The following is a 25,845-nucleotide window of genomic DNA, read 5'->3' as shown; positions in this document are numbered from 1 at the left end:
GCTCAGTGTGTCCCGTGGAGCCTTTCCAGGGTCTGCGTGGCTGCTCCCCACTTCTGAGGCCACACCACGTGGCTGCTTTGGGGGAGTAGATTTGGCAGGGCAGGCTGAGATCCCCTTCTCACTGGACCTTCCAGCTGCCACCACTTTTCTGAGAGCCTCCTGGTCTGAAGCGGCTGCAGATGATCGCAGTGTCCACTTACGGGTGGGCAGCTCAGGTGGTAGCAGGGGACCAGTTACGGGCCTGGGACGCTCCTCGAATGGTTGACCCATAGACAGTGAGGGTGGGCGCTTGCAGGTGGTGGCCTGGGCCTGACGGAGACTGAGGCAGGCTGGCCACATCTTTTGGAGGCCCAGCACCGAGGGCCAGGGTGGAAAGGCAGGGTGCGGTCCTGGGGCTGACACGCTAGGTGTGAGCAAGGCTCCCACAGTGGTTTATGGCTTCCTGGGGTAGTGAGTGGGACAGACCTGCCAGTGCCGCATTCTCCCCAGGCGGCAGGCACGGATGGTCAGGACACTGAGCCCTCAGCAATAGGCTGCTGCTGGGGACCCTGCAGGGAGATGTGCTGGGGCCTGGACCTGTGGTAGCAGTTGGGGGAGAGGGTGACAAGCAGACAGACTGGAGGGGGAGCCACCAGGACCCGTGGGGCTGGCCACGTAGCCCCAGGGCGTTGCCTGCCCCACTGGACAGTTAATAGAGGCCTGCCGGCTGAGCTGGCAAGATAAGAGCATCCCAAGACAATCCCGACTGGGAGACACAGGGGCTGGGGTGCAGTTTGGGGTCCTGCTGGACCTGGAACCCTTGAAGTCAGAGTACAGAGAGCATCTTGAGTCATAGGACTGGGGGGTGGCCCAGAGGAGCATGTGGCCACCCAGGGAGGAGGGAGGAGGGTGGAGGAGGCCAGGGGCAGAGCCGATGCGGCAGGGGAGGTGGGGACGTGAATAGTGGGGATCAAGGAGCTGGCACAGGGTCCTGGGGCACCTCTGTGGGCAGGCCTCGGGCCCTTGCCCTGGGGGATCTGCCTGCCCTCCACAACCAGGGTGCCCAGGGTGGGTATCCTCTGCAAGGAGTGAGTGGCTGTGGCTTCGAGGTCCGGGAAGCCACGTGCAGGAACGACCCCGAAGGTCAAGCCCAGGCACTGTGGGGGTGGGGAGGGTGGGCCACCAGGGCGCACCTGGGTCCGGCCTGCAGGCCCGGCCGTCTGGCCAGAGTTAGCAGGGTGGCGCTCCACGGGGCGGAGGCTGGAGGGGCGGTGCGCGGCGGGAGGTCGCGTGGGGCACCCCTGCCTGGCGCATTGATCAGCGCAGGCCCCGCCCCAGCCGGCCAGCCCCGCCCCGCCCCGGCTCCGCGCCCCGGCTCCGCCCCCCGGCTGCGGCTCGGCTCGGGCCGGGCAGGGTGCTGCGGGGTGGACTCGGCGTGGCGGCCGCTCCGCCCTCGGCCGCGGCGGAGACATGGACCCGTCCCGAGCCATCCAGCAGGAGATCAGCTCCCTCAAAGGTGCGGCCGGGGCCGGGGCCGGGGCCGGGGCCGGGGGCGGGGGCCGGCAGTGACCTCCGGCGGGTGCAGCCCTGCGCACGGGAGCCTCGGGGACGCGGAGCGAGCGCGGGACCCCGGGCCTCTGCAGCGCCTGCGCCTGCGCTGCCCCGGTCGGGCCGGGCTGGCGGGGGGTGCGGGGGCCGCAGCCGCCCCGCAGCCCCAGCCCTGCAGCCCCCCAGCCCCAGCCTCCCAGCCCCAGCCCTGCAGCCCCCCAGCCCTGCAGTCCCCCAGCCCCAGCCCTGCAGCCCCACAGCCCCACAGCCCCACAGCCCCAGCCCTGCAGCCCCGCAGCCCCCCAGCCCTGCAGCCCCAGCCCTGCAGCCCCGCAGCCCCCAGTCCTGCAGCCCCCAGCCCTGCAGCCCCGCAGCCCCCCAGCCCTGCAGCCCCACAGCCCCACAGCCCCAGCCCTGCAGCCCCGCAGCCCCCCAGCCCCAGCCCTGCAGCCCCGCAGCCCCCCAGCCCGCAGCCCGCAGTCTGCAGCAGTGCCGGGGGCGGGGCGAGCCGGGCCGGGCCGGGCCGGGGCGGGGTGAAAGCTCCCGGCGCCGCCTCCTCCCCCCCTCGCCGAGCCCTGCCCGCCCGCGGCCCTGCCGGCATCCCGGGGTGTGCAGCCCCGCAGCCCTGCAGCCCTCCACCGGGAAGGCCGGGCGGGCATCCCTGTGGGGAGGCGCCGGGCGGGCTGGCCCCGGGCAAGTCCACACTGCGGCTCTTTGTTCTGGGGTGGGGGGGCCGGGGGCTGCCCGCAGGCCCCGACTGGTTGCCCTGGAAACCTGGAGGGCCCCGGAGGGCCCGAGTGTGAGGGGAGGAGGCCGCCCTGCCCCCCGCCCCGGCCTCCCCGCGGCTCTGCAGGGTGTGGGCGGGCACGAAAGGGCACCCTTCCAGCCCTGGGGCTTGGGGGAGGGGCCCCCAGGCGCGGAGGGGCCGGGAGCTGTGCCGAGCAGGGGGGCTGCCCGGGCCGCAGGCTCCCAGCTGCTCCTCCGCAGTCCCCAGGGCGCCTGGGCTGGGGGGATTCCCTTCAGGCCCCGCCCCCTCCTGCGGACGCCCAGCGGCCCTGCAGGACAGAGCTTAGGTCCAGGTGTTCGGGAGGCCTTGAGGGGGGCCTGGAATCGCTTGGGGGCATCGGTTGGTTTGGGGGCGGCTGGGGATCTGGAGGGAGTCGGCCGGGGGAAGTCATCATACCAGGAAGTCGGCCTGGAGGTTTGGGGTCTGCGTGGAGGGAGAGCAGGCAGGGAGTGGGGGGCTGCAGGGAGGGCAGGGGGACACCAGGACACTGGGAGGACACTGGGCGTGCTTGGGGCACGGGGTGGGGCCGGGCCACCGCCTGAACCCCAGGGTGCAGTCCCGAGGCCACCGCCGTCCGGCTACTGGCCGAAGGAGCGTGGGCGCTGTCCACTCCCGGGCTAGCCCTGCGTCCTCCTGGAGCCGCCCTCCTCGGGGCTGGCCGGCTTCCTGCCCCCGGCTGCAGGGGAGCGGCTGCAGGGGAGCGGCGGGGGCAGAAGGAGGGGCCGCCGGACTGTGGTCTGTGCCTTCAGTTTCCAGCGCCGGGTCCGCCAAGCCGGCCCCAGGCCCTGGGCGTGCGGGTCTAATGAGTGTGCGCGCGTGTGTGTGCATGTGTCGGCGCCGTGTGGCCCGGCTCTGCGGTGCCATGGCAACTGCCCATAAACTCGCCCCCATCCGCCGCCAGTTGGCCGCCTGCCCAGGGCGCCTCCCACCCCGGGATCCCCCCCCCCCCCCCCCCGCCCTATTTATAATCAGTTCCCGGGTTAGCTGCACTTGTGGGAATGGGTGTGTCGGCTTGGGGGCGGGAGAGCCCAGATCCGGGTGCCGCCGGCGGCACCGCGTGGACGCTGGGGTATTGGGTGGAATGGGGGGGGCCCCCGCAGGATATGCACGGCTGGATCCCATGCTGTGGGATCCTGGAAGTGACCCAGGCGATGGGTGTGGCCAGGCCGGGCTGCGGCCTCACGTGGAACCTGCAGGCGCCTGTGGTCCTTGGGCCCCTGGCCCTCCTCCACTCGTGCTGCTCGCCCTGCATCTGCCCAGCTAGTCCACAGGCGCACACTCTGGGCCCCCAGGGCAGGGTGTCTGTGTGGCAGTAGGGGAACCAGGCCTGCCTGGGGTGGCAGGAACTTGGTGACTTTGATTTTTTGCGGCAGCTGAGAGTTTCTGGCTTCCGACAGCTGGCCCCGGGGGTTGGGGTGGATGAGGGCTCTGCTCAGAGCCCCCTACTCTGTGCCCTCCTCAGAGTGTTTTGGGGTCCCTCCCAGCAGACTCTGTGTTCCTGCGTCCTCCTTGATCTGGCTTGGTATGGGGGGTGTCAAATAGGGTGGCTGCCGTCTTGGGCCTGGCATTCAGACGGGGGCTCCGTCCCTTTTCCTGTTTGATGGACAGCAGCCAGTGGTGTCCGAAGCCTGCCTGTCCATGTGCCATAACAGCTGCCCCTGCCATTCCCCCTCAGACTTCTCTTCAAGACCCCCCATATTTCTGCCCCCACCCCAGGACCCCAGCTCTGCCCTGGACATCCAGTGCCACCCCATCCCACCCCGCCCCAGACAGCCGAGCACCCCGCCTTCAGATCCTGTAACTCCCTGAAACCCTGAGAGCACACCCCTGACTTGGGTCCCCAGCCTGAGGACCCCTCCCGTCCTGCTTCCCGCTTCCCTCCTGCCCATTCCGCCACCTTTTTAGGTTCTGGGTCCACAGCTACTACGGGACTCCCTCCCCTAGTCCGAGGGATCTTGGAGGAGGCGTTTAGAAACTGATGTCATTCCTGACGCGGGAGCTCGGGAGCTCGGGAGGGAAGGGAGGGGGCCGCGGGGTGGCGCCGGACCTGGGGCCCCGACTCTGCGAGGCCCCCCCACTGTGCGAGGGGCCGCTGCCGCGGTGGGAGGGGCGCGGGGCTGCTGAGTCAGAGGGGGCCGGGCCGGCGGGCGGAGGGCGGCGGCGGGAGGCTCGCAGGCGGGGGCAGGCGGCAGTGCCCGCCGGGATCTCGCCGAGCCAGGGCGCCAGGGCCGGACCGCGAGCCCCAGAGCCCGCGCCCCCGAGCTCAGGGCCCCTGCCGCGCCGCCCGGCGGCTCCGGCAGCCATGGTGGCGGGGATGCTCATGCCGCGGGAGCAGCTGCGGGCCGTCTACGAGGTGCTCTTCCGAGAAGGCGTCATGGTGGCAAAGAAGGATCGGCGGCCCCGCAGCCTGCACCCTCACGTCCCTGGCGTCACCAACCTGCAGGTCATGCGCGCCATGGCCTCCCTGCGGGCCCGGGGCCTGGTGCGAGAGACCTTCGCCTGGCGCCACTTCTACTGGTACCTCACCAATGAGGGCATCGCCCACCTGCGCCAGTACCTGCACCTGCCGCCGGAGATCGTGCCCGCCTCTCTGCAGCGCGTGCGCCGCCCTGTCGCCATGGTGATGCCCGCGCGCCGCACCCCCCACGTGCAGTCTGTGCAGGGTCCCCTGAGCTGCCCGCCAAAGTGGGGGCCGGTGCCAGCTGAGGACCCTGCCCGCGAGGAGCGGCGGGTCTACCGTCGGAAGGAGCCTGAGGAGGGAGCACCTGAGCCCCCTGTGGTGCCTGCTACCACCCCGGGGAACCTGGCGAGGCCTGGCCCGAAGCCTGCCCCAGCCACAGGTCAGCTGCATCCTGGCCCTAGCCCTGGGGGACCAGAAGGGGGTGCCTGGGCCCAGGCCTGGTGGACTGGGGTCAGCGGCACCCACGTGGGGACTCGGCTCACGCCAGCAGGTGGTGCTCTCTCTGCCTGAGGGTGCCGGGTGCTCCGGTAGTGGGCCCACGTGGCTCCTCCTCCTGGCTTGAGGACCTTGGGTGGGTAGGCCAAGGAGGAGCCCATGGGCCACAGCCAGGCCATCCCCAGGCTCCCCCTGGGGCCAGGGGTGGGGCTTGCAGGGCCTGGACTGGCAGGACCAGCTGTCAGCACAGCCCTGCCCTACTCCAGCTAGTTGCTGTCCCCAGCACTGCCTTTGGCCATTGGCGGGGCACATCCCTGTGGCCTGCCTGCCCCTAGGCCCTCTCTGCAGGAGGCAGTAGCGTGCAGAGGAGGTGCCAGAGTGGAACGGGGTGGGGGCAGGTGTCCGCTCTCTAGTAGCGCGGCGCAGGCAAACTGCCTGACCTTTCTGAGCCTTGGTACTGTCCAGTGGGGGTGACATCTACCCCCGTGGTTTGGCGATGTGCTATGTGCCTGGGAGCTTGGCTGGCGAGGGGTTGGGGATGGCCTGGGGGGCGGTCCTGGGTTGGGGGAGAAGAGAAGGCCCCAGGCAGAAGCATGGCCAGTAGACCAGAGGCCAGGATATGGTGGGTGCTGGGCCTAGTCCTGGTCTGGGCAGATGGTGGAAGGTGGGTCCCAGGGGTTGCCAAGCGACCCCTTGAGGTGCCTTCCTCTGTGGCATCTGTCCCTCTGCCCCTAAGCAGCTGTGCTGGCAGGACCCTCATGTCCCACGTAGCTCGAGGCTCACACAGGTACTCTCAGAGCTCACTGGCCTTGGTGCTGACTTGGGGTGGCCCTGGTCCCCCGCAGAGTCAGGCTCGGCTCCTGTTTCCTTCTCTATGTCCTGTCACCTGGGGAGGAGCGTGGTTTCTGAGGCTCTGGGAAGGGAGCCTGGCATGAGGCTAGCCAGGGGCCGAGGTGCAGGCCCAAGGGTCTGAGTGGGAGCCCCAGTTCCAGTGTGGTCTGGGCCAGACCCCCTGGGGCTGTGCCATGGGAGCCCATGGGGGAGCATCAGCGAGGGGGTAGGATAGAGGGATGGACTCTGGGCTCTCCCTGGGGCCTTGGATGGGATGCTTGGCCTCCCCAAACGGGTCAATGGGCCATTGACTAACATCCAGGGGCGAAGTCCCAGCCCGGGGGGCCTGCTGCCCTTGCCACCGGGGCTCCTTCCCTCTCCCCCTCTTGGATCGTGGGTGTGGTGAGCGTGAGCTCCTCGTTCCTTTCCTCTCCTTCCTTCCTTGTCTGTGGCCAGGCTGGGCGGGCAGATGGTAGCAGGGCCAGGCCGGGGGACTGGGTGTGGCCGCAGTGGGCAGAGCGGAGGGCACCCCCAGCCCCGACGGAGGTGACTCAGTGTTCCCTCCCAGCCGCAGCCACAGGCAGCAGCTCAGAGTTTCCAACAGGAAATGAACTCCAGCTCCAGGCTGAGTCAGGCCTGCGGGTGTGGGCTCCCCAAGGGCCGAGCGCAGGCCCCGGGGGCCACCCTAACTGGGGGCACCTAGAGCATGCTGGGGGCCGGCTACGGTGCAGGCACATCCTGGGCCGTGGGGTGGTGATGGCTCCACGCTCAGGCTGCGCCTGGGATCGCGGACTTCTCAGGGTCTGAAAGTACCACCACACAGACCCCTAACTGCCCAGCCCCGTGCCCCCATCAGCTGCTAGAAGGGCGGCGGCAGCCGCCTGTGGAGCCGAGGAACCGACCACCCGAATGGCCTTGGCCAGTGGGTCGCCTGCGCCCGTTGTCCCTGGCCTGGGACCGCGGATGCCACGGGGTGCTGGGTGCCCCGCTATGTCGTCCCCACCCGTGAGCCCTGGGGCCTGCTCAGCTGCAGGGAGGCCGTCCGCTGCTCGTTCAACCCCGGCCCGGCAGGGAAGCCCCCGCATCTGGGGATGGACCGGCTGAGGACTGAGCCAGCCAGACGTGGCTTTAGGGGCCACCAGGGAGGCCCCAAGGGCTGAGGGGCGGTGGCAGCAGCGGCTGCAGGGGGGCCGCAGGGCGGGGTCCAGGCCTTGGGGCTGCGGCTGCGGGGGGCTCGGTTTTGCTTTCTGTGGTGCAGAGAGGCTCTCGTGTGTGAACTTCAGGTACTTTCCAAACAGCACTGCCTTGCCCCTGCCGCGCTCCAGAGCGGGGGTGCTCCTGCGGCCGCACAGGTGGCCTTGGGGACCGGCTGCTGCCCACCCCGCCGTGCCCCTGGACTTCCCGTGTGGCACGCGCGACCCGGAGGAAGCCCGGGCCCAGCATGCACAGCTGCCTTGCTCTTTTTCACGGCCACGTAGTGCCACGCGCTGGGCCGGGTCTCTGCAACAGTCACTAGCTTTGTGTCTGCACCTGTGCGTGTTGGCTGGGGTGTGCGTACGACTCGGTGGGTCCTCGGAGCCGGGTTTTGGCAGGATTAGGTTTGCCCCTGCCCCAATCCTGTTTGGCGGGGTGGGAAGATGCGAGGAGGAGGGCAGAGCCCGTGGGCTGGGGCTGAGCCGGCTGTGGGGTCTGTGCTGAGGGGACGGATGAGGATGGCGGGGAGGGGTGGGCCCGTGGGCAGGGCAGGGCAGGGCAGGCATCCCTCGGCAGGACTGGCAGGCCCTGTGCGCCGCGCTGAGGCTCGGGGATTTGGGGCAGGACCCGTCCCCTGTACCACCTGGGCTGGTTGGACCCGTCGGTCCAGCGGGCTTCGGCTCTGCTGCTTCGGCTCCGCTCGGCTCACTGACTAAGGGGTGGCCGTGAGGAGGAGTCACAGCTCCCGGGGCTGGGTGGGGAGGCCAGGGCCTGAGTGAGCCCTCCCTCTGCCTCCCACCCTTCCCTCCTTCCTGCCCTCCCGGCCTTTCCTCCCGCCGGTCGCCATGGACAGGTACAGCATGGAGGAGCTGATCCAGCTGGGCCAAGGTAGGCGGCGCCCGGCGGGCTGCGGGCGGATGGGCTCCAGGCGGGCAGCCTGCGGCTGGGCCCCGGGGCGCTGGCAGTGCCTGCCTGGGACGCCAGCAGGCAGAGATGCAGGGATGAGCTGGGCTCCGTCGCAGAGCTGCCCGGGCGGTGTCTGGCATGGGGATGGCCAGAGGCATCTGGAGGGGAAAGGCGCTGCCCCACGTGGGCGATGGGGGGCTGCGCTGCCCTGGAGGGGCCCCCTAGCCTGATGGAGCTGGCCTCCCACTGACTGGTGAGTCCCGGGCTCCTCTGAGGCTTTGGTCAGAGCCAGCTGCCCCAGGCCGTTTCTCACCCACGAGCTTCTGAACTGTGGGATTGGCCAGCTGGAGGTTTGGGGCCCCAGGCCCCGAGCTCATAACTCCTGGTCTCCCCCATCGACCACATTGCCTTGTCCCCAGCTGCCTTGTCCCCAGCATCAGAGGCCGAGCGTGGTCTGCTGTGCTTTGCTGCAGGGTGACCACATGTGCCAGACACTGCCTGGGCTCAGAGCACAGCCTCGTGTGGCCAGAGGCAAGCCTGTCCCTTTCCTGGGCTCCTCATCTGCAGCGCCCAGAGGATAGCACAGGGGACGGGGCTCTCAGACTGAAATACAATGGTGCTTCACACACAGGAAATGCTACAAAATAGGATATAAATCCTTCCCTCTGGGCCTTAACTCTTTGTCTGCCGGGGCCTGAGGGTGCCTGGGAGCAGAGGGGGAGCACGGTGAGCCCTTCCCACGTCCTGTCTCCGGGCCACGCTGAGGTCTGGGTCTCCAGGATGGGATCTCCAGGCCGCCCGCCCCAGGCCTCCTGCACACCAAAGGCTGCTGGGGGTTCTGGGGTGGGGCCAGGGCAGGCCCAGGAACAGCCTGGGGCAGGGCCCTACAGCCCTGTGCTGGGGGCTGGCAAGTGTTCATGTGGCTCAGCCCGGTTTGGGGCATCCTGGATGCCTGGCTAGTGCTGTGACCTTGGGGAGCTGTTCTGTCTCCCCGGGGCCAGGTGTTGTGTTGAGTGACTTGTGTGGGGCCCTCTGGGAGAAAGGGAGCCAAGTTCCCCTTGCCCTTGTGGCCTTCCCCGAGTGTAGTCCCACTACCTCCTGCACCCTGAGTGGCCGGCGGGGCGGGCAGGGTGGGCAGGGCAGGGGCTGCATCTCCTCCCGTGGGACACGAGCCCCCCAAGCTTCGACGTCAGTGCTAGGCTTTTTTCCGAGGTGGATTCTGACGCCAGGTGGCTTCTTATTATTAGAATCATGGGTAGGAGCCTGGGGGGGAGTGTCGGGTGGCGCCGCCCAGCCACACTGGACTCCAGCGAGGGCCTGGGCCCCAGTGCCCTAGCTCTGCACGTCATGTTCTAAGTCTGGACAAATGACGGGCCTTGCTTGCCCTCCTCAGATATTTATATCCCCCCCCCCCCCGGCCCCCTGCCCACCCCTCCCCTCCCCCATGGACACAGGCACTGCTGCTGACAGCGGCTCCGCCAGCCGTGCCCTCCTCCCACCGCCACCGCCACCGCGGGGCTCGCGGCCGCCTCAGAGGGGTCTGTGACCCTCCCGCAGCCTGCTCCCGCTCCCTGTGTGCCCCGTGGGCTCCCGCCGCCGTCCCTAATGAAGATCGTGCCGGGTAGGTGAGAGCCCACAGGGGGCCCTGGGGGCGGCAGCGGGCAGGAGGCTCTGTCCTCACTTCCCTGCGCACACCCTGCCCTCCCGGGCCATCACCCCCGCCCTCCCTTCGACCCTGTTCCTGTTCGCCGTCCCACATGGGGTCTGGGGGCTCTGGGGGGGTGCTTGTCATCAAGGGTGGTTGGGTCAGCTACAAGCCTGAGGGGCCGGTGGGGGCTGGGGTGCTGGCATCTCCCCCCCCCCCGGGTGTCTGGCAGCTGTCACCAGAGGGCTTCTTGGAGGCAGAGTGGGGTGCTAGGACACCGCAGTCACCTCCCGGGGAGGCAGGGGGGGCCCAGGGCCAGGCTGTGCTGGGGGGGCAGGCTGTGCGTCACTAAGGCCCCTCCTCCCGGCGGGTGTGGCTGCGGGTAAGCAGGGGTTAAGGCTCCAGCTAACCTTGAGCGTGCTGGCTCTGCGTAGGGACAGCTGAGCAGGGTGCAGCGGGAGGTGGGTGGGGAGCTCCGAGTGGCCGAGTGGCCGAGAGGGAGGAGGGAGAGGAGGCGGGCGGGAGCACAGTTGGTGCCGGGGCCGGGACTAGTCCCCGGGGCGCCAGGCAGACGGTGCGGCAGGGCGGTCTTGCAGGCTGGGCGGTCCCGGGTCCTGGGGCGCCCCCCTCCACACCCGCCTTCCAGGCCGGGAAGGGAGGGATCCACCGGTCGCTGGCAGCCGGTTCCGAAGGGCGGCTTCCCCTGCTCTGCCCGCCGCCTGCAGCCCCAGAGCCATGGAGCCCTCGGGCAGCCTGTTTCCTTCACTGGTGGTCGTGGGCCATGTCGTTACCCTGGCCGCCGTGTGGCACTGGCGCAGGGGGCGCTGGCGGGTGCAGGATGTGCAAGGTAAGCGCCTCTGGCAGCTACCACCTGGCCGAGCCGGGCTGCGGTCTCCAGCCACCGCCCCTGCCTGGTGGCTGGAGGCGGGGCGGGGTGAGGGGCCGCCTCCTTCCCACTTCAGGACTTCCCTGTGCCCTCCCCTTCCTGTCCCAGGGCTAAGCACCAGCACACAGTTGGAGAGCGGAGGCCCCCCCCCGCCCCCCCATCCTGCATGAAGACCCTGTCCGTTTCCCTGGGGTAGGGCCAAGGTTCAGTGTGGTTCCCTCAGCCTGGAGCCCTGTCCTGGCCAGGTGGGTGGAGAGCAGGCCGGGGCAGGTGGCTCCAGACCGGGGCCAGGAGCAGTTACAGCAGAGCCCACCCCCCACCCCACCCCACCCCCCCGCGGCAAGTGGAGGCCTCTCCCTAGCTGCCAGCACCAGGGACTGTCAACACAGAAACCACAGCTGGCAGGTGTAGGGCAGGTGCAGGGTTGGTGTCCTGGGGCAGGTCTTGGGAGAGGCTCCTGCCCTGGACTGAGGAGGGGCCGGGCCTCAGTGCCCTCGGCCCGGGCCCAGGACTGCCGCGGGGGCAGGCGGCCAGGCTGTGCTCGGCCTACCCACGGCTCAAAGTCACCGGCTCTGGGCGACAGCCCAGCCCAGGAGGGGGTGGGGCCTGTCTCCTCCAGTGAATGGAGCCGGGTGGGGCCCTGGGGCCTGGGCTCCCGGGATGTGGAGTGGGTGCGCCCGCCGTGCAGAGGCGCGCCCGCCGCGAGGGTGGCCAGTGCCGACCCTGGAGGGTCTGCGCAGTCTCGGCCTGGGAACCAGCGCCGCTGGACCCGGGGGCTGAGTCAGGATGGGGCTTCTAGGCGCGGCTTCGGGGACTGGGGAGCCGGGTGACTCAGCTGCGGGGGCGTCCAATAAAACGCATGGGGCTGCGGCTTCTCCCCCCTCGGTGGGTGGCCCTGTCCCCTGTCGCCACGTGGGGAAGGGGCAGCCCCGGTGCCACCCCCCCCCCGAGGGTCGGCCCCTGCGGGCGCCTGGAGGGCGGTTTCCCAGCTCCTGGGCGCCCCGAGGCTCCCCCGCGTTCCCAGGCCCGGGCCTCCCCAGCCTCCCCGGGCTGCGGGGTCCTCCCTCCGAGTAGGGGCGCGGCCTCCCGGCGCTGGGCGGGTGGGGCAGGTTCCTCGCCGGTGGCACCGCCCCGCAGCCTGGCGGGCGTGGGCCCGGGGCAGAGGTCGCCGCCGTCCTCCTCGCTCGTGGCGCCCGGGCTATGGCGGCGGCGGGCACCGGGCGGGCGGGCGGCGCCTTCGCGCTGCGGGAGGTGCTGCTGGAGCGGCCGTGCTGGCTGGACGGGGGCTGCGAGCGGGCCCGCCGGGGCTACCTGTACGGGCAGCTGTGCTGCGCAGGTGGGTGCGGCCGCGGGGGGCTGGGGGGCGCCAGGTGCAGCCCCGCCCCGCGCTGCTCCGGAAACACCTGGGCAGGAAGGCGGCTGCCCGCGGGTTCCTTATCTGCCGAGGGGGATGGGCAGGTGGGCGGGGGCCTGGACGGAGGAGGCGGGGAGGCGGGGAGCAGGCGGGGCGAGGGCTGTGCGCTAGGCCTTCAGCCTCCCTGCCGCCCTCCGTGGCCCCCGCCACCCTCGCTGTAGGGCTCCCATCCCGGGAGCGTCCACTGGCCGTGGGAACGCCAACCGTAGTCTGCACATCTGTAGAGGGACGCGATGATACCCCTCAGAGGGTCGTGGGCAGCTCTAGGGGACACTGGCTGTGGCAGAAAATCGTGCCCTGGACAGTAAAGGGTCAAGCAGACATGCAGGACCCCCGGTGCAGGGGCGAGGGAGGCGACTGCGTATGCGGTCGCGCTGGAGGCCGTCCAGCCAGTGAGGGCACACGGGCTGCGCCAGCCTGGGCGGGGTTGCCTGTTGTTTCAGGGTCTGTATCTCAGGGACCAGGGACAATCTAATCTACGGCCCCGGGGGCAGGGCCCGGCCGGCCAGGCTGGGAGGAGAGGACTTTGGAGGCGAAGGGACAGGAGTTGCTCCCGGGAAGGAGGCACCAGAGGCAGGACGCTTCCCCTTCCCCGGGGGCCCGGCATCCGTGGAGACCCCGAGTGGCAGAAAGCTGGGCCTGGGATGGGGGCTCAGCCAGTGTCACTCGGGCCCTGGCTGATGCTTGTCCTGGAAGTCCCCGCGTCCACGTGCTGGCCCGCTCCAGGGGCCTGAGATAGCTGCGCTCCTCACCAGGAGGGGCCCCACCTCCCCGTTGGTGCGGGGCCAGCCCAGAGGGTGCAGGGGGCAGGTGTTCAATACAGGCTTCTCGGACTCTGGGCGCCAGGCTTCCTGACCTGAGGACCGGCAGTGGGGGGGCCGGGGGCGTCAGATTTGAGATGTTGAAGGGCTTGGGGAAGGTGAAGAGCTGAGGACGTGTGGTGGGATGCTGGGGACTGCTGAGCCAGGCTGAGCCAAGCCTCCCAGGTCGCCTCCCCAGGTCACCTCCCGTCCCCAGGCCCTGCAGGAGGGCGTGGGGTCTCCTGCGTCTCTAGTCAGGCTCAGCTCACAGTGTCCACCGCCAGCCCAGGGGTCTGCCTGTGTCACCAAATGTGGGGGGCGGTGGGCTGTGGCCGGCCGGGCGAGCGCCCGTTACCCCGTGGTGTTAGGGTGCCCTCCTGTGGCCACGGAGGGGCAGCACGGACGGGGGTGGGGCGAGCTTTTCCCGGAACGCCGGCCCGGCGGGAGGCTCAGGGTAGGGGGGCAGCGGCTCACAGCTGGATCGCATCAAGCCAGATGCTCTGACTGGAAAATTCTTGCGGCTATTTGGGCGGCCGGGGCAGTCCCAGTGCTGGCCCTGGGCGGAGGGAGCCCGACGGCACCCCTGCACCCTCTGCCCCCCCACCTTTACAGCCCCCAGGAGCTGTTATCGGTGAGCCCCGCCCAACTGCGCACAGGCCCCAGGTGTGGCTTCCTTTCCTGTGAGTCACTGCACTTAGGACCCTCCCCAGCCGTGACTCACTGGCCGCCCCCTGCACCCCGTGCTCCCCACTGCCCCCCGTACACCTCCCCCCAGCGCCCGCCCTGAGGTCCTGCAGACTGGCGCTGGGCGGGCCTGCCCGATGAGTCAGCGCTCAGCTATGCGCGGCTCCTGCCGGCTCTGCCTCCGACGGGGGCACTGCTGGTGGGGGGGCACTGCTCGCGGGGACGGGGGCAGCCCCCGGGGCCAGGCCAGCACAGGGCCGAGGTGGCCCCCGGGCAGGGGGCCAGGGCACAGGGGCACAGGGGCACGGGCCCGTGAGGGGGTGGCGTTGCCGGGGCTGCGGGGAAAAGATGGTCTCTGCTCCCCCGAGCCGGCCATCCCTCAGCTTGGGTCGCCGCCGGCGTGCCAGGTCCCCTCGCGCCCCTGGGTGTCCCCCCAGGACTGTGGCCGGCGGGGTGGGTGAGGAAAGCCCCGGGTTTCCTGTTTCTGTGGGGCCGCGGGTGTGGCCCTGGGGGCGGGGCCGCCTCCCTTGGGCGGGTGGCAGGGCGGGTGGGGCCGGGGCGGGGACAGCGCCAGGGAGTCCGCGGGGCCGGGAGTGGCCCGGCCAACTCCGCTTGGAGCGGGCGAGCGACGAGCGAGTCCCGTGCGGGCGCCGGAGTCGCCTGTGCCACGAGGCCGCCAGCCCGCACCTGGGGGCAGCATGTCTCAGCGCCGGCTCCGCGTGCCCGAGCCCGAGGGCCTGGGGTCCAAGAGGACCAGCTCAGAGGACAACCTGTACCTGGCTGTGCTCAGGGCCTCGGAGGGCAAGAAAGGTAGTGGGTGCTCCCCTGGGCCGGGCAGGGCAGGGCAGGGCAGGCGAGCTGGGGGAGCGCCCACTTCCTGCCGCGCCGCAGGAAGCCTGGCACGGGCTGGGGGCCCTGGAGGGGCCGAGAGTAGGGAGCAGGCTGAGGCCCAGGTGCAGAGCTGGGCGGGGAGGGCGGCCCTGGGCAAGGCTGGCGCCAGCCCCAAGTGTAGGGCTGCGTGGGTGGGACGCCCGCTGCCCTGTTGGGGGATCCGCCTTCCCCTCGGCCACCCCGGCCGGTCCTGGGTCCAGGCTGGGAACCTTCTGCCCAGGTCTCCGGAGGTGGCGTGTGTGGGGTGGGGCCGGCCAGGACTTGCCCTCTGGGCTCTCGGGGAGCCTCCAGCTCTGGACCCTCCCATCTCCACAGGGACTCGACGGCGCCCCCGAGCCCCCCACCCCCGCCCTCGCGGCCTCCTGTGGGTGCTCAGGAGGCCACGGGTCGTCGGGGGCTGCCCCCGCCGTGTCTGCCTGGCAGTCACCCCGGCCCCTGCGGCTCCTCCCAGGCCCCGGGTAACCTGGCTTTGTCTCCCCCAGATGAACGGGATCGTGTGCAGAAGAAAACCTTCACCAAGTGGGTGAACAAACACCTCATCAAGGTTGGTGGTGCGTGTGTGCGTGGCCGCGGGCAGAGCCGCGTGGGTGGGGGTGAAGGGGGGTGCCCCGGCCCCGCGCCAGAGCAAGGGCTGCCCACTGCTGGCCTGGGGCTCAGCTCTCATCTCTGAAACCTGTTCTTTTCTCTTCTCCCTGCCTCCTCATGCTGCTCCTGTCTCTTCCTTCCTTCCTCTTCCTCCTCCTCCTCTTCCTCGGCCTCCTGCTCTCCTGTAGCACTGGAGGGCAGAGGTAGGTGCTCCGTGGACATGGGACATGTGGCGGGGTCTGTGCCCGTCCCCCGGCCAGGGCCCGTGGGTGGCGGTGGGGGCCGCGCCGCAGCCCAGTACCTCTGTCCCCACAGGCCCAGAGACACATCAGTGACCTGTATGAAGACCTCCGCGATGGCCACAACCTCATCTCCCTGCTGGAGGTGCTCTCGGGGGACAGCCTGGTGCGTGTGCCTGCCCACCTGCCCCCTCTGGGGCCCCGCCTGCCTTTCACCTGGACACCCCCGCCTGCCTTCCTGCACCGGGGCCTTTCCCACACGCCCACTCCACGTCCAGCCTGGCCTAGGCCCCTGGAGAGCTGGGCCCAGCCCGGGAGTGGCCCCGACCCCCGTGCGAGGGCTCCCGACCCTCCTGCTCTTCGTGTCAGGGCCCTGACCCAGTAACCTCACCCTCTGCTCTGCTTTGGTTTCTCTGCTGCTTGGACTGTGAACCTTGGCCTCTGCCCTTTACCCTATGCCCTGCTCTGGCCGGGCAGCCAAGAGAGCGGGACGTAATCAGGAGCTCGCGCCTGGTGAGTGGTTGCGCGTGCTGGCTGAGGCAGCGCGTGGGCTCCCCGAGACCGGGAGCCCAGCTCACCTGGGGCTGGTGGCCAGTCTGGCTCGGCCCGTGCCTGGCGCTTGGGCAGGCGGCCGGCTGCCTGATGTCCTGCCTGTTGCGGTGCCCGGGGCTGGGCCTGGGACCCAGCGGGGCCGCCACGCCGTCCAGGAGGACCCCTCCCCCAGTGCCACTGCCCTCCACCCGCGGCTTCCTGGCTCCTGTCCCCTCCCACCCCTTCCTTCCTCCCTACAGCCTGGGCCTGGCTGCCGGACTTCCAAAGCCCCTGCTGGGCCTGGCCCCTGGGCCAGCGGCCTCCCTTCTCTGGCTGGGGAGGGTGAGGGGAACCGGGGCATGGGCAGGGCTGCTGCCCGCCTGGGGAAGACCTGCATTCGGGTTAGCGCAGAGGCCGTGGGGGTTCTGAGGGCAGGCTGGGGCTGCCGCTGGCGGGCGGACGGTGCCCGTGCTCCGGGGGGGCCGCTGATTGGCTGCGCCTCTTCCCACAGCCCCGGGAGAAGGGCAGGATGCGCTTCCATAAGCTGCAGAACGTTCAGATCGCCCTGGACTACCTCCGACACCGCCAGGTGAGGCCGCCTGGCTGGCCGCTGGCCCCGACCCCCCTCCCCGGCTGCCCACTGGTACGACTGAGCCTCGTTTGCCCGCAGGTGAAGTTGGTGAACATCAGGAATGATGACATCGCGGATGGCAACCCCAAGCTGACCCTCGGCCTGATCTGGACAATCATCCTGCACTTCCAGGTAGGGCCTCCGGGACTGGCCAGCGTCTGACTGGGTGTGCGGCCCCCGAGCCGGGGCCCCTGGCGTCCTGGCACCGTGGAACCTTCCCGCCAGCCCCGGCCCTGCACGGTCTCCGTGGCCTGAGGGCTCAGGGCTCTTGGGGCCTGCTGTACGGTGCCCTCTGGCCCCGGCTGGGCAGGGCCTGAAGAGCCTCCCTGCAGAGGAATGCGTCCTCTGTGCGCTGCAGCCTCCCGCCCTGGGAGGACTGGGGAGAAGCGTGCTGTGCACCGGCTGACTCACCCGTTGCCTGCCCTGTCCGCACAGGAAGCCACAAATCTAAGAGCTGAGCAGGCAGGGAGACTGGCTGGCACGGCAGCTGAGTCACATAGGCTGGCAGGCCGACAGACAGGCAGATAGGCAGACAGGCTGCCAGCCATCCCGGGCCCCTCCTGCAGCTAGAGAGGGGCTGGTGTACCCCCCTCCATGGTGGCCTTTCCGAGGCCTGGGGCTGCTGGGCCAGCTCGGGGGCCCTCAGCTGCTTCCCGTGGCCCAGCCCTCCTCGACTCAGGGAGGCGTCCGGGTACCCACCATGTGAGGGTAGAATGGACGGGGGGCTCTGACCTGCACCACAGCGCCGAGGCGTGGGTCCCCGTGACACCCCTGACGTGGGAGGGACCCTGGGAGGCCTCACTGTGCCTCAGCTGCCTGGCCGCTCCCGTGTACTTCAATGGGAGGCCATGGGCGGTGGCGGGGCCCGCGGCCGCGGCTGAGCACGTGCCCACTGCGCGGGGCAGATCTCGGACATCCAGGTGAGCGGGCAGTCAGAGGACATGACGGCCAAGGAGAAGCTCCTGCTGTGGTCACAGCGCATGGTGGAGGGCTACCAGGGCCTGCGCTGTGACAACTTCACTTCCAGCTGGCGTGACGGTCGCCTCTTCAACGCCATCATTCACCGGCATAGGTACGTGGGCCGGCCTCCCCCCCCCCCCCCACACTCGGGGCAATCCAAACAGGTCAGGGCCCGGCCGGTGGCAGGAGGTGCATCTGCCACTGACAGGAACCCGCTGCCCAGGGGGATGGGTGCCAGCCCCAGCCCACCCCGCAGGTAGGGTGCCGGCAGGCCCAGCCCCACCCACGTCCCTCCCTCCACGGCCCGGGGCCTTTCCAGAAGTTTCCCTGGCTTCTTTGAAGCAGGATGGCCCGTGGGCGAGTGGCTCTCAGAGCCCGGAGTCTCAGGCTCCACGTGGCTGCCCCAGAAGGGGCCAGGGAGCCCAGACCATGGGGGGAATGGCCCTCAGTGGACCTCTGCTCCCACCCGGGGCCCGGGGCCTGGTGGACAGGGCAGCCGCAGGACCCCTGGGCCGACTGGTACCCTCTGCTTGGTGTGTCCCCCCGTGTCTCTGCCCACTGTAGGCCCCTTGAGCCCCCGGGGGCGAGGCCCAAAGTTCACAGGGTCCTACATGGGGCCACATAGGTGGGCAGTACTGGGCACTAGTGGGCGGGTGCTGTAGTTTTCAGGGTGAGCATGGGGTCGGGGTCCCCTGTTTGCAGGTGGAGGATTCTGTCCCTCTGTGCCCATCTGTGCTGACCCACCGTGGGTGCCTCACTGTCCCACCCGCCCCTTTGCCCACAGGCCCATGCTCATCGACATGAGCAAGGTGTACCGTCAGACCAACCTGGAGAACCTAGACCAGGCCTTCTCAGTGGCAGAGCGGGACCTGGGCGTGACCCGGCTCCTGGACCCTGAGGGTGCGTGCCCCTCCCCCTGCCCCCTGTCGCCCCCCTGCAGCCCCCGCCCCCTGCTGACACCCGCCCCTCCCACACAGATGTGGATGTCCCTCAGCCTGACGAGAAGTCCATCATCACCTACGTCTCCTCCTTGTACGACGCGATGCCCCGAGTACCTGACGTGCAGGACGGGGTGAAGGCCAACGTGCGTGCCGGCCGGGTGGGCTGGTGGGGGTGGGCTGGGTGGCCCGGGCCCCTCACGGCCTTTCACTCGCCCCCAGGAGCTGCAGCTGCGCTGGCAGGAGTACCGGGAGCTGGTGGTGCTGCTGCTGCAGTGGATGCGGCACCACACCGCCGCCTTCGAGGAGCGCAGGTTCCCGTCCAGCTTTGAAGAGATCGAGGTAGGCCTGGCCCCTCGCCCGGGTCCCCTGCCCCCCGCGGGGCCCAGGCGGGCTGCTGACACTGTCTCCTACACAGATTTTGTGGTGCCAGTTCTTGAAATTTAAGGAGACGGAGCTTCCGGCCAAGGAGGCAGACAAGAACCGGTCCAAGGGCATCTACCAGTCCTTGGAGGTAAGTGGGTGACCCAGAGGTGGGGGCAGCGGGGGCACCCGGGGCTGAGTGAGGCCGTCCAAGGGGCTGGGGCCGGGGACCTGAAGGCCGGCATGGCCTCCTTGCTGAGGTTCTGGGACCAGGGCTGGGGGGTGGTGGCTGGGTGGCTGGGCACCCCCCGACTTGGCCCCTGCCCACAGGGTGCGGTGCAAGCAGGCCAGCTCAAGGTGCCCCCCGGCTACCACCCCCTGGATGTGGAGAAGGAGTGGGGCAAGCTGCACGTGGCCATCCTGGATCGGGAGAAGCAGCTCCGGAGCGAGTTTGAGAGGTGGGCGGGTGTGAGGGTGGGGGAGGCAGCTGTGGGTGGGGCCCCGGGGCAGCGGGAAGCCACCCGGGGGTGAGTCACTGCCCGAGGAGGAAACCACCCCCCGGGCTGGGAATCCCACAGAGGGGCCGGCTTGACTGCGGGCCGCGGGCGGGCAGGGAGGCCCGGGCGGGCGGCGAGGCCCGTATTCTGGAACCACAAGCCTGGCGGGCGGACCCCACTCACGGCGGCTCCCGGGGGCCCTGTGAGCTGCAGGCTGGAGTGTCTTCAGCGCATCGTGAGCAAATTGCAGATGGAGGCTGGGCTGTGTGAGGAGCAGCTGAACCACGCCGACGCCCTGCTGCAGTCGGTGAGGGGAGGGGCACACCGGGCTCTGGGAGGCGGGAAGGGGGCGGGGGAGGGGGGGAGGAGGGGGGAGGCTGGAAGAGCCGGAGCCTGCCACGCCCTGTGGCCAGTGGGTGGAGAGCGGGCCCAGCTCCGCTCCTGGTGTGCTGCCAACTCTGATCGCTCCCTTTGGGCGGAGCTGGCGTCTGGGCACCAGGCAGGACAGCGGCGTAGCCAGGTCCAGGCCTGCCGGAGAGGCTCGTGGCCAGGGGAGGTGGTGGGGAGGCTCCAGGTCCTTGGCGCCCAGCAGGAGCTTGTGGAAGGACCAGCTTGGTAGAGGGTGGGGCCTGGGAACTTGCGCAGGACGGCCTGGGGGGTCTGGCCCCTTGGACCTAGCAGAGCCAGGGGTTCCTCTGGAGAGCTGGGGGCTGGCGGGCTGGCCAGAAGTGCACATTGGGAACATGTGCAGGGCAGTGGGTGGCGGGCGGCGGGTGGGGGCAGGGGGACGGGTCAGGGCCGCGGGCAGCCTGCCAGCAGGCCCGAAGTTGTGGGCGCCACCCTGCAGGACGTGCGGCTGCTGGCTGCGAGCAAGGCTCCACAGCGGGCGGCCGAGGTGGAGCGGGACCTGGACAAGGCAGATGGCATGATCCGGCTGCTGTTCAACGACGTGCAGACCCTCAAGGATGGGCGGCACCCGCAGGGAGAACAGATGTACCGCAGGTGGGCCGGGGCCCTTGCTGGGGGGGGGGGGTCTTCACACAGCCTGGTCTCAGCTCATGCCGCCAACTGCCCCCCCACCGCCCCCAGAGTGTACCGCCTGCACGAGCGCTTGGTGGCCATCCGAACCGAGTACAACCTCCGGCTGAAGTCTGGCGTAGCTGCCCCCGTGACTCAGGTGACTGTGCAGACCACGCAGAGGCGCCCTGAGCTCGAGGATGCCACACTGCGCTACCTGCAGGACCTGCTGGCCTGGGTGGAGGAGAACCAGCGCCGGGTGGACAGTGCCGAGTGGGGCGGGGACCTGCCCAGTGTGGAGGCGCAGCTGGGCAGCCACCGTGGCCTGCACCAGTCCATCGATGAGTTCCGGGCCAAGATTGAGCGGGCGCGGGCTGATGAGGTGTGCGGGCACCCCGGGGTGGGCAGCGGCGGGGGGGACCCGACCCCAGCCACTGTGAGTTGCACACCTTCCGTCCCCTGCAGGGCCAGCTCTCCCCTGCCCCCCGGGGCACCTACAGGGACTGCCTGGGCCGGCTTGACCTGCAGTACGCCAAGCTGCTGGTGAGTGGGGGACAGGGGGCAGGGGACATGGGGGGGTGGGCAGGCAGGGGGTGGGGGGCCGGGCTCGGGGCTGTGGCCTGCTGACAGAGCTCCTGCCTGCAGAACTCCTCTAAGGCCCGTCTGCGGTCCCTGGAGAGCCTGCACGGCTTTGTGGCAGCTGCCACCAAGGAGCTGATGTGGCTCAGTGAGAAGGAGGAGGAAGAGGTGGGCTTCGACTGGGGGGAGCACAACTCTAACATGGCCGGCAAGAAGGAGAGCTACTCGGTGAGGCCGCCCTGCCCCGTTGGGCCCCAGGCACTGGCTGGTCCCCCAGCAGGAGCCTTGGGGGTGCGTATGGGAGGCCGGTGGGCCTGGCATGGCCCTGACGCCATCCCTGAGACCCGCTGCCTCCATGTCAGGCCCTGATGCGCGAGCTGGAGGTGAAGGAAAAGAAGATCAAGGAGATTCAGAGCACCGGGGACCGGCTGCTGCGGGAGGGGCACCCTGCCCGGCCTACAGTGGAGGTGGGGGGCCTGGGTCCTCGTGGCTGGGAGGTGGGTGGGCTGTGTGGGACCTCCCTGGGGATCCTAGTGGCTGGACGGGAGCCTGAGAAGGCAACTGTGGGCCCCCAGTCCTTCCAGGCCGCCCTGCAGACCCAGTGGAGCTGGATGCTTCAGCTGTGCTGCTGCATCGAGGCGCACCTGAAAGAGAACACCGCCTACTTCCAGGTGAGAAGGGGGCCCCTCCCTCCCCGCAGGCCTAGCCGCCGCATCCCGGGGTCCCGGACCACTCCTGGGGAGGCAGGGCCCCCTCCCTGTGTCCATCTGCACACGACTAAGCGATTTCTGTGCATCCCGTGGACCTCGGGTCACAGTGCCTGCAGCCTGTGGCCCTGGAGGCCCAGCGTGACCGCTCCTTACCTCCTAGTTCTTCTCGGACGTGCGAGAGACTGAGGAACAGCTCCGGAAGCTGCAGGAGACGCTGCGCAGGAAGTACACCTGTGACCGCTCCATCACCGTCACGCGCCTGGAGGACCTGCTGCAGGATGCCCAGGTGAGTGGACCGTCTAGGCCTCGGCCGGCCCAGGGCTCTGCAGCTAATGAGAGGTGGGCAGTGAGGCCTGGAGGGATGAGGGCAGGTGGTCATCAGAGTCAGAGACCGGATGGCAGAGGTGTGGAGGTGGCAGGGCACAGGGCAAGCGGGAAGCTGGGAGAGGCTCAGCATCCGGGCCACGTGGACGCTCACCAGAGTGACAAGAGGGGCCGGGGGTGCTGGGGGAAAATGACAGAGGCTGGCCAGCGCCGTGGGTAGGGGTGTGGGGGTCCTGCAGTAGAGGCAGGTGGCTGCCGTGAGCTCCTCCATCGCTTGATCCACTGGATCCGCTCAGGGCGAGCAGAGGCCAGGGTCAGCCTCCCCATCGCCGGCACTGTGGACAGCCCAGTCATATTTTGAGCCTGGTGTCGGGGCATGCAAGGTCCAAAGGGCTGCGTGGGGCAGAGAGGAGTGCTGGGGTCTCCTGGGTGTGCTGGTGGGGGCCCCTGTGGGCTGTAGCTGGGGTCAGTGGAGGCCCGAGAGCCGTTGTGGGGGAGGCACGGGAGATCCAGGCGGTTTCAGGGTGGACTCTGACCGCAGCTTCCAACAGTTCCTGATGGGGTTTGGCCCCTTGGTTGGGGCTGGATGGGAGGAGGTTGGTGTCCTCAGTAGGAGGGGGGGTGGAGGGGAGAGGACATTGCAGGACCTGAGTGCGGCTGGGGCTGCTCTCCTAGACGGCAAGGTGTGGGGCCCCAGGACGGGGAGTCTTTAGTCCTGCCCAGGGAGAAAGGAGGCTCCGTGAGGTCTGTCGGGCCAAGCCCCGGGTTGCTGCCTCAGCCACACCTCTTGCTTCTCGGCACCCCAGGGGCTGCAGGGGGGGTCACCTCAGTCTTGGGGCAGAGGCCGGTGGGGGGCCTTGCTCATCGCTGGGGCAGGAGCGTGGGTCTTCACAGGGCCTCCTCTCCCTGGCAGGATGAGAAGGAGCAGCTGAACGAGTACAGGGCACACCTGTCAGGCCTGGCCAAGCGGGCCAGGGCTGTCGTGCAGCTGAAGCCCCGAGACCAGGCCCAGCCTGTGCGGGGTCGCGTGCCGCTGCAGGCTGTGTGTGACTACAAGCAGGTGGAGGTGAGGCCCGGCCCAGCGGGCCTATGGGCGGGGAGGGGTCTGGCCGGGTGGGGCATAGGCGTGGCCACCCTGTGACGACTCTGTGCTTTAGGTGACTGTGCACAAGGGTGACCAGTGCCAGCTGCTGGGCCCCGCACAGCCCGCGCACTGGAAGGTGCTCAGCAGCTCCGGCAGTGAGGCCGCCGTGCCCTCCGTGTGTTTCCTTGTGCCTCCGCCCAACCAGGAGGCCCAGGAGGCCGTCAGCAGGTGGGTGGTCTGGGGCACGGCAGCCAGAGTGGGTGGCAGTGGGCCGGGCCCCCCACAGCACTGACCATGCTGCTGCCCTGCCAGGCTGGAGGCCCAGCACCAGGCCCTGGTCGCACTGTGGCACCAGCTGCACGTGGACATGAAGAGTCTCCTGGCATGGCAGTGCCTCAGCCGGGACGTGCAGCTCATCCGCTCCTGGTCCTTGGTCACGGTACGACTTACCCACTGGGCTGCTCTCGGGGCAGGGGTGGGGTGGCTTCCCGCGGGCCGCGCCCTCCCTCGCCCTCGCTCAGCCCCAAGTGCCGCCCGCAGTTCCGGACGCTAAAGCCCGAGGAGCAACGTCAAGCCCTGCGCAGCCTGGAGCTTCACTACCAGGCCTTCCTGCGGGACAGCCAGGACGCTGGGGGCTTCGGGCCTGAGGACCGGCTGCAGGCCGAGCGCGAGTACGGCTCCTGCAGCCGGCACTACCAGCAGCTGCTGCAGAGCGCGGAGCAGGGTAGGCGGAGGGCGGGCGCGGTGGGCAGGGAGCCTGGCGGGGGGCTGGGGGGCGGCCCTGTGAGCAGACGTGTCCCCAGGCGCGCAGGAGGAGTCCCGCTGCCAGCGCTGCATCTCCGAGCTCAAGGACATCCGGCTGCAGCTGGAGGCCTGCGAGACCCGCACTGTGCACCGCCTGCGGCTGCCGCTGGACAAGGAGCCCGCGCGGGAGTGTGCGCAGCGCATCGCGGAGCAGCAGGCAGGCACCCGCCCCACCCCGCTCCCCGCCCCGCTCCCCACCCTCCGCAGCCTTCACTGGGGGCCTGGTGTCGCTCCCCAAGCGAGCTCGTCCCCTACACACTTTCTCCTCAGAAAGCACAAGCTGAGGTGGAAGGACTGGGCAAGGGTGTCGCCCGGCTCTCTGCGGAGGCCGAGAAGGTCCTGGCCCTGCCCGAGCCGTCACCTGCCGCCCCCACCCTGCGCTCAGAGCTGGAGCTGACCCTGGGCAAGCTGGAGCAGGTCCGCAGCCTGTCTGCCATTTACCTGGAGAAGTGAGTGCGCCTGCGGGGGCCTGGGACAGTTCTCAGCAGACGGGGCCTGACCGCCCAGTGCCGTCTGGGGCAGCAGGGTCTGCTGAGGGATACGGCCAAGACGGCCAAGACGTGGGTGTGACCAGAGGGGTCAGCCCTGCTGTGGCACTTCCTGTGTGACCAGCGTGGCGGGGGAGGGAGGCACAGCTCCGTGGGACGTCGGGGCCGGGGGCAGGAGAGTGAGGAGGGCAGGCTGGGGAACCCCAGGGTGGAGGTGGCCGTGGCTTGTAGGGTTCAGACGAGGGGCTGGGCTGGCACTTCTTGGTGGAGGGCAGGGACGAGGAACTGCAGAGGCCTTGAGGCTGAGGTCTTCTCGGGGGCCTGCCCCCATCCCTCGGGCGTGCTTGCTCCCGTGCCCCTGGGAGACGCAGCCCGCCCAGGCTCCCTCCTCGCAGGCCCCTTGCCACCCACCCACAGGCACCCCTTCTCTCCTTTGCTGCTGATCCCAGCACAGACGTGCACGGGCTCAGACTCTTGGAAGGACCGTGGGCGAGTCTCTGCCCCCTTCCCTCCGTCTCAACACTGACTGGGCTTCAGGGCCCGTTGTTGTTCTGTAACATTGTCGACATGCCTGACTGTTAGCCGTTCTTTCTCCACAAAAGCAGACGGGTCGTGTCACACCTGATACGAGGTGTTGCCGCTTATGTGGTCTCGGGTCTGGAAGGCCGAGCGCTCCCTCCTGGGCTCCAGGGGCAGCAGCCTGGAGGTCTCTTCTGCCTCCGGGTCTTGGAGCTCGCTATCTCCCTGGACGGCACAGCTGCCTCCAGGACTCAGTCCAGAGCTGAAGTGTCCGTGTGTCCCCGAACTCCCCAGCCACTCTCTCCCCGAGGCCCCTGAAGCGAGTGGGTGCAGCGGTCAGCTGACCACCAGGGCTGTGCTTCCACCGCATGGCACTCAATCCCCGCTCCCCCCAGCCCACCCCACCCCATGCTGAGCCCCATTCTTCCCGCAGGCTCAAGACCATCAGTCTGGTGATCCGCAGCACGCAGGGGGCTGAGGAGGTGCTCAGAGCCCACGAGGAGCAGCTCAAGGAGGCCCAGGCTGTCCCTGCCACCCTCCCGGAGCTTGAGGCCACCAAGGCTGCGCTGAAGGTACTACTGCTGGGCCTGGGCCTCGCCGTGAGGGCCAGGGGCACAGGGTGGCATGGGCGGCACGGGCGGCATGGTGGCCAGAGGCAGGGCCTTGGAGCTGAAACCGGACCTGCCTCTCTGTTCCCCACCCGCCCCCCTGCAGAAGCTGCGGGTCCAGGCGGAAGCACAGCAGCCCGTGTTCGATGCCCTGCGGGACGAGCTGCGGGGGGCTCAGGAGGTGGGGGAGCGGCTGCAGCGGCAGCACGGCGAGCGGGACGTGGAGGTGGAGCGCTGGCGAGAGCGGGTCGCCCCCCTGCTGGAGCGCTGGCAGGCTGCGCTGGCCCAGACCGACGTGAGGCAGCGTGAGCTCGAGCAGCTGGGCCGCCAGCTCCGCTACTACCGCGAGAGCGCAGACCCGCTGGGCGCCTGGCTGCAGGATGCCAAGCAGCGGCAGGAGCGGATCCAGGCCGTGCCACTGGCCAACAGCCAGGCCGTGCGGGAGCAGCTGCAGCAGGAGAAGGTGGGTGCGGGCCGGGCCCCGGTGGGAGTGGGTCCGGAGGGGGC

The 25,845-nt window shown here is 69.8% G+C and overlaps 1 protein-coding gene across 27 annotated transcripts in view; it reads left to right on the top strand.

The window, feature by feature from the left end:
• The window catches only part of PLEC (plectin), a 55,245-nt gene that overhangs the window by 17,095 nt on the left and 12,305 nt on the right, over window positions 1-25,845 (top strand). For 3 of the 27 annotated variants that reach the window (XM_072745762.1, XM_072745782.1, XM_072745772.1), the window contains 28 exons: window positions 14,944-15,005; window positions 15,235-15,249; window positions 15,362-15,451; window positions 15,763-15,798; window positions 16,328-16,405; window positions 16,487-16,579; window positions 17,353-17,519; window positions 18,192-18,307; window positions 18,385-18,491; window positions 18,568-18,687; window positions 18,764-18,859; window positions 19,039-19,166; window positions 19,419-19,512; window positions 20,053-20,207; window positions 20,295-20,604; window positions 20,688-20,765; window positions 20,868-21,029; window positions 21,164-21,268; window positions 21,377-21,472; window positions 21,672-21,797; window positions 22,749-22,901; window positions 22,993-23,147; window positions 23,232-23,358; window positions 23,460-23,643; window positions 23,723-23,880; window positions 23,994-24,172; window positions 25,164-25,302; window positions 25,445-25,801. In XM_072745762.1, the coding sequence (XP_072601863.1) occupies window positions 14,944-15,005; window positions 15,235-15,249; window positions 15,362-15,451; window positions 15,763-15,798; window positions 16,328-16,405; window positions 16,487-16,579; window positions 17,353-17,519; window positions 18,192-18,307; window positions 18,385-18,491; window positions 18,568-18,687; window positions 18,764-18,859; window positions 19,039-19,166; window positions 19,419-19,512; window positions 20,053-20,207; window positions 20,295-20,604; window positions 20,688-20,765; window positions 20,868-21,029; window positions 21,164-21,268; window positions 21,377-21,472; window positions 21,672-21,797; window positions 22,749-22,901; window positions 22,993-23,147; window positions 23,232-23,358; window positions 23,460-23,643; window positions 23,723-23,880; window positions 23,994-24,172; window positions 25,164-25,302; window positions 25,445-25,801 (3,686 nt within the window). Of the gene's footprint in view, window positions 1-1,399; window positions 1,496-4,509; window positions 5,155-9,618; window positions 9,763-10,208; window positions 10,634-11,857; window positions 12,009-14,202; window positions 14,381-14,943; window positions 15,006-15,234; window positions 15,250-15,361; window positions 15,452-15,762; window positions 15,799-16,327; window positions 16,406-16,486; window positions 16,580-17,352; window positions 17,520-18,191; window positions 18,308-18,384; window positions 18,492-18,567; window positions 18,688-18,763; window positions 18,860-19,038; window positions 19,167-19,418; window positions 19,513-20,052; window positions 20,208-20,294; window positions 20,605-20,687; window positions 20,766-20,867; window positions 21,030-21,163; window positions 21,269-21,376; window positions 21,473-21,671; window positions 21,798-22,748; window positions 22,902-22,992; window positions 23,148-23,231; window positions 23,359-23,459; window positions 23,644-23,722; window positions 23,881-23,993; window positions 24,173-25,163; window positions 25,303-25,444; window positions 25,802-25,845 lie in introns of those variants that run through there. The other 24 variants (XM_072745785.1, XM_072745765.1, XM_072745778.1 and 21 more) reach the window with 21 other exon arrangements.

Source organism: Vulpes vulpes, unplaced genomic scaffold (assembly GCF_048418805.1).
Source record: "Vulpes vulpes isolate BD-2025 unplaced genomic scaffold, VulVul3 u000000671, whole genome shotgun sequence".
NCBI classification, from domain to species: domain Eukaryota; kingdom Metazoa; phylum Chordata; class Mammalia; order Carnivora; family Canidae; genus Vulpes; species Vulpes vulpes.
The sequence above is the reverse complement of the archived record's forward strand: the minus strand, read 5'-3'. Positions and strand labels throughout refer to the sequence as shown.